The sequence below is a fragment of the Bubalus kerabau genome, chromosome 8 (assembly GCF_029407905.1).
Source record: "Bubalus kerabau isolate K-KA32 ecotype Philippines breed swamp buffalo chromosome 8, PCC_UOA_SB_1v2, whole genome shotgun sequence".
NCBI classification, from domain to species: Eukaryota; Metazoa; Chordata; class Mammalia; order Artiodactyla; family Bovidae; genus Bubalus; species Bubalus kerabau.
This window is the reverse complement of record NC_073631.1, coordinates 43,927,833-43,940,300: the sequence shown is the minus strand read 5'-3', so window position 1 is coordinate 43,940,300 and position 12,468 is coordinate 43,927,833. Positions and strand designations below refer to the sequence as shown.

The 12,468-nt window shown below is 35.6% G+C and overlaps 1 protein-coding gene across 4 annotated transcripts in view; it reads left to right on the top strand.

Annotated features, from left to right (window-relative positions):
* The window catches only part of GNAI1 (G protein subunit alpha i1), a 106,761-nt gene that overhangs the window by 74,699 nt on the left and 19,594 nt on the right, over positions 1-12,468 (top strand). For all 4 annotated transcript variants that reach the window (XM_055590141.1, XM_055590143.1, XM_055590142.1 and 1 more), the window contains 2 exons: positions 8,148-8,305; positions 11,811-11,939. In XM_055590141.1, the coding sequence (XP_055446116.1) occupies positions 8,148-8,305; positions 11,811-11,939 (287 nt within the window). The remainder of the gene's footprint in view (positions 1-8,147; positions 8,306-11,810; positions 11,940-12,468) is intronic.

Below are 12,468 nucleotides of genomic sequence, written 5' to 3'. Positions count from 1 at the left end.
TTGGCGGAGAAGGCAATGGCACCCCAGTCCAGTACTCTTGCCGGGCAAATCCCATGGACGGAGGAGCCTGGTGGGCTGTAGTTCATGGGGTCGCTAGGAGTCGGACACGACTGAGTGACTTCCCTTTCACTTTTCACTTTCATGCATTGGAGAAGGAAATGGCAACCCACTCCAGTGTTCTTGCCTGGAGAATCTCAGGGACAGGGGAGCCTGGTGGGCTGCCGTCTATGGGGTCGCACAGAATCGGACACGACTGAGGTGACTTAGCAACTTAGCAGCTGATGCTTTGGAATCTACATGGAGGCCTGCAGTGGTCAGTTTTGTTTCATTGTTGCTAGTTTCACCCACTCTTTTCTCGACTCTCTAGCTGTATCCTAGTAACTTATTTTCTTCCTTCCTTCTGACTGTTACCTCTGCTAATGTTAGCCATTGTTACTCTTTCACACAAATGTCTTCAGGCTGTCTCATTGGTTTTGATTGGTCTACTCCATGTCTTTGCAGCCTTGCCTCTATGCAAATTTTAAAATACTATGAGGCTCTGGAAATTGTACTCAGGAATACACACATGAATTAAAGACGGCTTGGACTTTGAGCTTGATAATTGGAGCATGTGTTAAGAGTTTTCTACACCAAAAGAAGGGGAAAAAAGCATTCTAGAAAGAAGAAACTGTATAGTGAAAGGCTGAATATATTTCTTTTTCCAAGGTATCAATTCTGGGAAGTTAGCCTTAAGTTGAAGGATAACCAGATATTTAAGTGTGAAGGTACTATAGTTTTTTCTGTTTTTGGGAAAAAAAAGTGAATAATCTCTTCTAGCAACTGTGCATCAGTGTGAACTCAGTCTCATTAAGTTAGATATGTCAACATTGAATTATTTAATACCTTTTTTGGTAAGTTTATTTGTCTTTACTGGGTTGTTAGTTGTAGCATGTGGGATCTAGCTCCCCTGACTAGGGATCAAACGCAAGCCCCCCGCTTTAGAAGCCAAGGAATCTTAGCCACTGGACTGACCACCAGGGATTGTCCCGAATTTGCTAATATCTTAGTGAAAAATTACTCTCTTTTTTTCTTTACTAGCTTTTATTTTCTTGATTTTTACTGAGGTTGAGAATCTTTCTTTTTGTATCTCTTCTTAGTATTGAACTTAGTATTTGGACTCATCTTTGTAGTCTTTACTCAGTTCTGTTTAATACCTTGTCCTTTTTCACATTGAGTCTCTTAGAATATTAGGGATGTTACTTCTTTATGCTTTGCAAATAGTTTTATCCAGGATATTTCTTTTATTGTTTTAAAACAGTATTTTTCTTACGGTAGAAGTCCTTGTTTTCTTCAGTCAGTTCTGACTTCTGAGTTTTGTGCCTTTAGATGTTCTTCATCTTAAAATTATTTTTAAAAACATATCATCTTTTTCTAGAATAACATGTCCACTCACCTGGAAATGTTATTTGTGTCTCCGGTTAGGTGGAAACTAAGTATGTTTTATAATTTGATCATCTCTTGCCTTACAAACCACGTATTAAGTACTCCATTCCTGAGTGACTTGAAAATGCTACCCTTAGCATTATACTGAGTGTTTTTAGACTCCAGTTTTTTTTTTTCTCACTGATGTATTCTTTTTTCCCCAGCTCAGTCACTTATTTTCATCATAAGATGGAAATAATAATAACATCTACCTTTTAGGGTTGTAAGGAATAATGACAAGACTTTAGCCCATGCCTTGCTCGTAAGAGGTTTCAATAAATGTTATTGCTGCTACTGTCATTTATAATGACTATACTACTATTATAATTTTTGTCAGAGTAACATTTAGTTTCTCTTGATTTATAGGACATTGGTATCTGCTAGGGTGAGTGCATCCATTCCACTATTTTTTAACCAAAATATCAAGGCTACTATCCATTTCTCTTCCATAGAACTCAGGAATCATTGTAATTCCCCACATCCCTATTGAAACGAAACAAACGAAAAAGCCTATCAATATCTTAACTGGAATTATATTTTAATATGTCGGGTAACTGGGTGAGTGAGAACTGATGACAAAATGTATTTTAAATTTTAAGAGATGGTGACTCATGTGCTGTGGTTTGCTTCATATTTGGCAGCTAGTGAATTTGCAAAGCAGATTACATATTAGTTATTTAAAATGAGAGGAAGCAAAATTGTTTTCAAGGCTGGCATAGAGCAATCAAATTTTGTGCCTAATATACTTTCAGAACTCTCATAATGAGTGTAGTTAATCTGTGGGTGACAATACTGATAGATTATTTTGTTTTTAATAGTGTGCAGTTAAGGAAGCCTTGAATAAGGGCCTGTAAACATGTCTTAGGCACTGCACACAAGCATGTACACAGGTCAGCACAGGGGTAGGGGAAGTAATTAGACAGACTTGCAGCAATTGACGTAGTAATTTATATGTTAACTCTTATAGTTAATAAAAATGTTTTATGTCATTTAATTAATTTCCAATAGTATTAGTATTAAAAGATTAGAAACAAAAGAAGATAAAACACAGGGCTGATCTTTCATCCAAGAAAGCTTGAGAAGTACTTCCTTAGAATAAGCTGGGCTGTAAGGAACGGAAAACCTTGCCTTGAATGGACTTAAGCTCCCTTTCTCCCCCAAACCTCAGTATGCTCCTGCGCTGGTGCTGCTGCTAAGGCGCTTCAGTCGTGTCCAACTCTGTGCAGCCCCATAGACGGCAGCCCGCCAGGCTTCTCTGTCCCTGGGGTTTTCCAACAAGAATAGTGGAGTGGGCTCCTGCACTGTGGCCACTTTACTCTTCCTCTGATTTTTAAATTTATTTCATTAGTCAGTTAAATTATATCTGTCTGCCAAATTTGCCAGATTGCTTCTGAGAAAGGCTGTATCAATGTACTTTTCTAGCAGCAGCGCTGTTTCTTAGCAGTCTCAGTAGCCAAAATCTTGCAGTCTTAAATTTTAAAAATATTGGCTAATTTAAGTCTTATTTCAATTTAATTTACATTTTCAATTTTTTAATACAACTATGCATTTTTCCATATCTTCATTGACTCTTTTTCTCTACATTTGTCACCTATTTTATCCTGTATTCATTTATTGATTAGAGTCTTGGTGTTTTAATTAATCTCTTTGCTTGTTTGTATATATATGGGCTTCCCAGGTGGCTCATTGGTAAAGACTCTGCCCTTGCCAAGCAGAAGATGTGGGTTCAGACCCTGGGTCTGAAGGTTCCATGGAGAAGGAAATGGCAACCTACTCCAGTATTCTTGCCTGGGAAATCCCATGAACAGAGGGGCCTGGTGGGCTACAGTCCGCGGGGTCACAAAAGAATGGACACAACTTAGCCAATAAACAACAACAAATGTACATATATAGTAACTCTTTATGCACTAATGCATACTTCTCTCACATTTGGCTTACTGCCTTTCATCTTAGGTTTTCATTAAAAAAAAAAAATCCCCTATTATTTATTCTATTATGTTTAAATTTAGATAGTCTTCTCTCAACCAAAGATTTACTGAATATTTATGATATTTTAAGAGTTTTTTTAGGGAGTGAATTTCAGCATTGTTTCTATGCTAGATCCTCAAATCCCTCTGAAACTTTGCTATATGCATGGAATAAGGATCTACACTATTTTTTTTCCTCTTCAGATGGCTATCTAAATATTCACAAGTGTTTTTTAAGTAATTGCATTATTTCCTGATTTATCTTGCCACCTTTACCATATAAGTTCAGATTTGGGGCTCCCCACCCCCATTGATCTTAATACCAGATGTTCTACATATTGTAGAATTTTAATATCTGATAATTTCAGCCCTCTGTCCCCAGTATTCTTTTTCAAAATGTTTCTAGTTATTTCTACTTGTTATTTTCCCAGATCAGTATTTGAATTATTTATAGTAGTAGTGTGGTTTATATTTGAGAACTAAGATGAAAAAGTTACATTGTTTTTGATTCTGAGAAATAATGATTTACATATGTGGAAAGTGATACTTAGCTTAATTTGAAATATATTATGTCCCTCCAGCACAGTATGTTTCTGCTTTACTCAATTCATGTATCATTCATTACATATTTAACTGTCTTTTGACAATAGGTTCTATTGTCCATACAAAGAACCCTTAAATATTTTTTTATTGATTTGATATTTTAAAACACATACATTTATAAGATTAATAAACACGTTATATTTGTGTAATATATTGTAATTTCTTTTTTTGACATAATGAAGCTCACGCTTACTGCAATTTAGCCAAGTTTTGCCATCTGCAATTTAAAATTAGATTATTTTATTTTTAGCACACCCCCATTTCCTTGTCTCAGTCATTTTTACTTTAGTTATAGTTTTGTTTTTAGAGAAAAAAAAGTTTTATGTTTATTTTTTAATCAAAGCAATTCTTTAATGTCTGGGATTAGCACCAGGAGCTGTGGAGAGGTGACTTCACTAATGTTCTCAGTATTTCCTATTGAGTACACTAACTTTGATAAAAGCTGTATAGTCGTTTTAAATTTATAGGAGTGATTGTATGCTATAGAAATGTAGTAGATTAAATATAGGAGCATTTCTCATTGTATGTGGTATTCAGTATTGTCAACTAATATTATTAATGAAAATAATTATTCAAAACCATTGAAACAAAGGATTTCTATGTGTATATCCATCATGACATCAATATATTGATATTTTCCCTGCAGCCAAAAATTTGAAGGTGTCACAATTTTTTAACACTCCTTGAGCATATTATTTAGCCTCTATTGTAAAGGGCTTTCTGATGATTTCTGTTTAAACTCTTCATCTGATTCATAAATTCTGTCTGCTAGATCACGATAAATAATCATGTAGCCTTTGCTTAAAATTTAAGTCTCTCACTCTCCCTCCATTTTTTGTTTTTTAGGTGGCTTTGGTTGTTAAAAAGTGTTTTTATTGAATTGGAATCTGCTCTCTTTTGCCCTAAGAATTATTTTTCTGCTCTGTGTCTAAGCACAAAGTCTACTCCTTCTTCCCTTTAATGAACCTTGATATATCAGAAATCAGAAGACAGCCGTATGTATTGTCACTGAGTAACAGGTGCTCACTCATCGTCAGTGGGGGAAAAGAGGCTATTATGTGTCTCTTGACATGATAGCAGATAGCATTTCTTATGTCTTTTCTGAGTTCCCCAAACACCCAGTTTGTATGAACTAGAACTTCCATTCTTCAAACCATCTTATTTTCATGTAGTTTAGTCACTTAAAAACATACTAACTTGGCTACATTCACAGATTTTTTTCTTGATACTTGCAAGTAATTTCCTGATAAGTACATTTCTTCTTAACATCACAAACAAGAGTCCTTATAAGCTGTTTCACTTCCCTGTAGCCCTTTAGTAATACCTGTCAGTTTTCTACACTGCGTCACACTGTTTCGGTGCACTTGAGTTTTTCTTTCTTAAATGTGCTTAGTAGTCGTAGTGTCATTACCTTAGTCGTGTCCGACTCTTTGCAACACCGTGGACTGTAGCCCACCAGGCTCCTCTGTCCATGGAATTCTCCAGGCAAGAATGCTGGAGTGGGTTGCCATGCCTTTCTCCAGGGGATCTTCCCTACCTGGGGCTCGAACCTGGTCTCCTGCATTGCAGGCAGATTCTTTACCATCTGAGCTACAGGGAAGCCCTAAATGTTCTTAAATAACATTTTACATGAATCTTGGAAAGACTTCAGTTGATGATAAGGTAGGACTCTTGTCATCATTCTGCAATTTTCAAATGTGTCTTAGGCAGTGGCTACTTAGTAACTGTTGACTAATATGTGTGATTGGGTGGGGTGACTAATTACCTGTGGAACTCCAAATAAATTTCACAATCTTTCTGTGCATCAGATTCTTTTTATATAAAACCTAAAGTTAGGTAGAATAATTTTAAAAGTACCTTCCAGCTTATATTTATTCCTTAAAGCTCATTTATAGACATCTGAATATCCTGCTAATGATGTGGGAGTATTCCAATTTATTTATTAAGGAAAAGAGACTTCTTAACACTTGTGGGAAGAGGAGACATTTTTGAATGCTACAGAGAGAATACAGTTTATAAATAGAGTTTCCACAGTTTCCCAAGTCTTTTCTTCAGGCTTCTTGCCTGCTAAGTTTGAAGAGAATGTGATCTTATGACCCATACCATTGGGCATTGGTCTTTTCTATCAAAAAATTTTATGGAAATTGAATAAATACGTCATAATGAAATCTCACTTAAGTGAAAAGCACTTGTCTAAAATGCATAGAGAAAAGTATGTTTGATACTTAGTTAAAAATAAAAGGATATTTGATGATACTTAGTTAAAAATAAAAATGACCAAGTTTAGAATTTCTTATATGTAAGTCATTATTTGGAAAACTGAGTAACTGTTTACTGGAATAAGGCAAATGGTGCTAAGAACGACTTGAAATCATGTTTTGTTGGCGTTTATTAAGGATCTTGTACACATGCTACTTGCTTGCATGCATTTCTCTTGTGATTTACTAAAAAGGGAAACATATGCTTGAATAATATGTTCCCATGCTGAGTGACTTAATTATTTCTCATGATGGGCTCCATCTGAAAAGAAAATGTCTCACAAATTGGCAGTAGAATGAACTTATATTGTCAGCTGGTACCCACTGCTGGCCCATGTCACCAGTGCTTCCCTCTGCACCGTATCCTGAGATGTGCCTTCACTTCGTAAAGAGCTACTGCGCCAGCTGGAAAGATGCCCCTAGAGAAAAGTTAGGAGCGGTCCACCCAGTTAACATAAGCTGCAAATCCCAGCCCAAGAACCTTTGTTACGATGGTATCCTCACATCTCCCTTATTTTGTATTAACCATGTTATTACCCGAAGACTAGACTTGTGTTGTAGAGCACTGTTGCTACTACCTGTATGTGGCTGTTGAGTATGTGAAATGTGCCTGATCAGAATTGGGATGTGCTGTCTGTATAAAAGAAATACCAAGTTTCAAGGAGTAAATATCTAAGTTTATTTTTTTTTAATATCTAAGTTTATATTGGTTAAATGTTGAAATATATTTTATATACAGGTGATGTAAAATATTGTGGAAATGAATTTTACTTTTTTTTTTTGTTACACTTTTTAAAATGTGCTGTTAGAAAATTTAGAATTCCATCAGTGGTTTAAATCTCTTGGACAATACTGACCTAGTGGGTTTTATTACCTATAGATCAGAATAACTGTAACTATTGTAGACGCTGGGCTTCCCAGGTGGCACTAGTGGTAGAGAACCCGCCTGTCAATGTAGAACAGATAAGAGATGGGGGTTTGATCCCTGGGTTGGGAAGATCCCTTGGAGGAGGGCATGGCCACCCACTCCAGTATTCTTGCCTGGAGAATCTCATGGACAGGGGAGCCTTGTGGGCTACAGTCCATGGTGTCGCAGAGTTGGACATGACTGAAGTGCCTTAGCACACATGCATTGTAGGCTCAACACTTAAGCAGAATTTAATTTTATGTGCAGTATTCCTCCTTTTAAAAACTTTTGCATGCTATCTTCTATATGCATCCTGAGTTATTTCTACTTCAGAGCTGTGTTTGTTTCCTATGCTTGGATTAGCAAATACCTGTCCCCACTTCTGGACCCACGGATGTTAATGGATACACACTTGAAGGTATTCTGAAACCTCAGACTATTCTGTGGAACTATCCTTGCTTTATTCCACATTGACTTCTTCCTTATCTGAGTTTATTATGCCTCTACAAAGTATATCACAGAGCTGACAATTCAATTCTGAAAATAACTTCTAATGGTGTCAATGTGTTTTTTTAGATTAGAAAACATTTTGGTGATGGGAGGCAAAGAACACAATCTTCTGTTTGGTCACAAGTGATCATCTTCCATGCACAGCTGACTGTCAGTGGGTAGTTGGTTAATATATTCCCTCATGAGCTGTCTCGTCACTGTTTCAGCTTTCTGGTGCCTTGCTTGATAGCTGTTACTAATATCACCAAACATGGACACACGACTTAAGATTCTGCTTTCTTGATTAAGCCAATTTTTAAAGTGGTATTTTAGGGAAATCCAAGTTATGACACCAGTAGACAGCATAAAGGAAACTCACGATTGTACCTTTTGTAATCAACAATGTATTTTATCTGTAGTGTCTTTTTACTTTTTAAATAAAAATGGCCTTTGAATGTTCAGGATGATGCCCGCCAACTCTTTGTGCTTGCTGGCGCTGCAGAGGAAGGTTTTATGACTGCAGAACTTGCTGGAGTTATAAAGAGACTGTGGAAAGACAGTGGTGTACAAGCCTGCTTCAACAGATCCCGAGAGTACCAGCTTAATGATTCTGCAGCATAGTAAGTAATCATAACTTCATGATCATGAATAGTTACTTGCAAGTCAAATATACCTCCAAGTCAGTTTTAATGCAGAATTGGCTGACACATTCTTGTACAACTCAAGGTATTCAGGATGACAATATTTGAACACTTTTTCTGTGTGTGTGTGTGTGTGTGTGTGTTTGCAGGTAGCAAGGCTCATATTCCTTTTGTGTTCAAAAATAGTCTCAGGGGACTCATGCTTATGCAACTCTAATCTTGCAGCATGGAACTGTTTCCAGTATACTTCCAAGAAAGTATTTGGGATTTCCCAAAGCTTACTGTTAATTTGGGTGGACCTCTAGTTTGGACCAGCCAAAGGGGAGGGTAACTAATGTGAGTGCTCCTCATTTACTAACGTGCCTGAGAAGTCACTTGTCCAGTGACAGGCACCTTGAGTCACAGGCACCCTGTTTGAAGGGGTGTACGATGATAACATCAAGATATTCTTACTGATGAAAATAAAGGATCTGTAAACTTGACAATTGTCAAGTATATATGCTGTGTTGCGTTAGACATTGTTTATATTAATAGATATCGAACTGCAGTTTTTAGAAGAATAATTTGCCCCAGTTTTCTAGGTGGTGGCCTCAGAAAGTCTATAAAGTAAGTTTTGATAAAACCTAGTCAGGGAGTTTTCTGCTTGGTAATCTGCATAGGGAAAAAAATATCAAGAATTTATTTCCATTATTTGGCACACATACTCAGCAATGTCAAAAATGATACTCTGAGTAGAAACAAGTGCCTTACGCTTATTTTATTTTCCAAAGTTAGTTTTCTTGACAGAGCTCTTGGCTCTCAGGGATACAAGTGAGGATTAAATAGAAGCTGCCAAGTATTAGAAGGTCTAGGTAAACACGTATACTTTGCCACAGTGAAAAACAAATGGGTGTGGCTGCTGAGAACCTAATTATAGAATTTTCATGTGTTGCACGTCAGCGTACTCGGCATTACGTTAATGATTTAGTGTGAATGAAGAAGTAATACAAGATATTGTATAACCTGTCATAATTTTTATAACGCTATATTTTTTAACATGTATTTTTAGTGTTTTACAAGTGTATAAGCCATATGTATTATTACATGGGTAGCTTCATCTTTCCATCTGGTGTCCTTACTTTTTACAAGGAAATATTCTTTGACTCAGTGGGTAGGCCTTTGTCTCCGTGTTGTGTACTCATGATCTGAGGGTTTGTTTTTTTTTCTCCCCTAGCACTTATAGATTTACATGTATTTTGAGGTAATATTATTTATACTTAACATTGAGGACTATTTGATTTTCTTTTTTAAATCTCTGCCACTAAACTGTAAACTCAGTAAGGTCTTTTTTAGCCCAGTATTCTATCTCCATTACCTGATACATGGTCATCACACAATATGCCGTTATATTAATAAACCAAACTCCAGAAGCTAGAGGAAAAAATTAGAAAAAAAATTTTCTTATTGCAAAATACAACTCTTGGTCCACAATACTTGCTTTGGCACCACCAGAACCTGCAGAAAGATCAAAGCAGAAATTACTTATGGTGAGTAACTTGCTCTGAGCTGAGCCCAGCAAGAGGAGTTATTTGAATAATTAAGGGGTGCTTCTCAGGGACAGTAGATTAAAGTTCATTTCCCCCTATCTTCCTGGATGGACGTCCCACTTCCCACCAAGTATATTTGTGCAGATCCCTTGTCCTGTGCACAGTACTTGGAGTCACTTTGGCTCTCTGTTATTTCATTACTAATAGTTCTGATCTTAAGATGGCAAAAATGGAGCCACTCTTCAAGAATGAAGGAAGTCATGAAACTCATTATTCTCCTTGGTAGTTATAAGGCATCTTGATTTCTGAATTCTTGACTGGAGATAGAGGGTGCTGCCAAGCTGCCCAGTAAGACCATCGAATCATCAATCTATGAAAAATTTGTGATCTTTTAAAACAACCGGAGTTTTTCACAGTGCCCGTTTTTCTTTTTTGTCTTGTCGAAATATAAATGTACATTATTTTTACAGGCTAATAGAACTATAGCAGTTTTATGCTATAAATGTTAATATGAGTAATCAGAACATATCTTAAATAAGAACAGCTCATTATTTCAAAGGGACAGTTAGTAAACTCTTGTCATAGCCTGTTTTAAGTCAGATTTTATTGTAGTAAATTGAGCTTTAATATATGTACCTGTGGTGGATTCATTTTGATATTTGGCAAATCTAATACAGTTATGTAAAGTTTAAAAATAAAATAAAATTAAAAAAAAAAAAAAGTTCTGAGAAAAAAAAAAAATATATGTGGAACTAAAAACATAAAATAGTAGGAGATTATCAACAATGCAGTAATACATTATTTTAAAATACAGATAAACTATCATCTCTGTGTATTCTAGTATCAACATCACATACATATACTTGTCTATAACATTTTGATTACTAATTCAGCAGATGGCTTTCCAATTCTGTCTCCACAAATCATATACTTATTGAGCTCCCTTTGTGGGTAAGACCCCATTCTAAATGGCTAAAGGACACTTTGAGAGGACACATCAATTAAAGTTGCAAAAGTTGGTGCTTCTGTAATGAACCCTGATGTATTTGCTAAATTATCTTGAACTGTTCCACTCTAGTATTAGAAAACACTGCAGTCATGCTCCCCAAATTCAGGTGACCTTAGAATTAATTCCATGCATAGCCTACTAGTGGACTTATGTTCTAAGATACAAGATGTGGCTGTTCCTACCTCCTTACTATGCTTTTTATGATGTGAATAACATTCCCTTTCATCCATGCACCTTTCAGATTTCTGTTACACTCCTCACTTCACTCTCCAATAAGCCCTCTTCTTAACCACTCAGGTTCACCTTAATCTCTCTATACCTGTACTGTATGTAACATTATTGATTCTACTGCATAATTGGACACAAAAGAATTGCATAGTATGATACCACTACATTTTTATAACACAACATATTCTGCATTATTGGCAGAGAGAGTTGAATGAGTGGCTGAAACCAGAAACAAAATATGAATGTTGATTCATAGAGCCAGTAAAATGTAGAGTACAGGAGCATGCGTAGTGTTTTTCTGTGTATAACTTAAGGCGAGTTGAAAAGGAACAATACTGAATTCAGCCTTTGGCCAGGGGTTTCCTCACTACTTTCTCAAAAAGGAAGGCTTTCTACAATAACTCCTCAACAAAAAAGAAATGTCTAGAAAATAAACACAGTGGTACATCAAAAAAAAATGTAATAAAGAGTTTTTAGAGACAAATTCATGGCTTGCAGTGAGTTTGGGTGCTTATGGAATTTTGTGGCTGGAGAAGTATAAACATTTTCATTTCAGAGAGTTGTGTAAGATTCAGATTTAAATTGGTCAAATTACATCATTACACAGAAATGTAAAAACTTGCAGTAATCTGTAGTACTTCATGCATCAAAATGTTTTGCTCTTTGATTTAGATGATCTTTATTGATAATGTTAACTATTAGCATATTGTTTATTTTTCAGCTATTTGAATGATTTGGACAGAATTGCACAACCAAATTATATTCCAACTCAACAAGATGTTCTCAGAACTCGAGTGAAAACCACAGGAATTGTTGAGACCCATTTTACTTTCAAAGATCTTCATTTTAAGTGAGTAGCTTCAAGGCAGATAATATATGAATTCAGATATATAATACAAAATAAAATGTTTAAGGGAAAAAGGTATAAAAAAGTTTAAAATTTTTTAGAGTTGGAAATTACAAAAAATGTTTTTCAGGTCCAAAGGGGGATATTTTTATTTAAGTAAAAGTAACCATGCAGATTTCTTTTGCCTGTATTTTTCACAGTGGCTTAAATAAAAATAGATTTTGGTTTTTATTTTTAAATAGAAACTATTGCTCTAATAATGTATATTTTGGAAAAGTGTTGCCATCTATTTCTAGGTTTTACTGATAGAATATATGCTGATTTATGGAAATGTTTTTAAAAGCTACCTTTTAAAATTTTTTCACCAAGATTTTTACGCACACTTACATTTCTACTATTTCATGATTAAAAATGTTCATTTAACTTTACAGTGTACTATAACTTATTGAGGTCTGAACAGAGAAGCATTGACTGGTAGCCTATAGAATGAAAGGGATCCTGAAGTTCATTTTGTCTTGTTTGCTCATTTTAT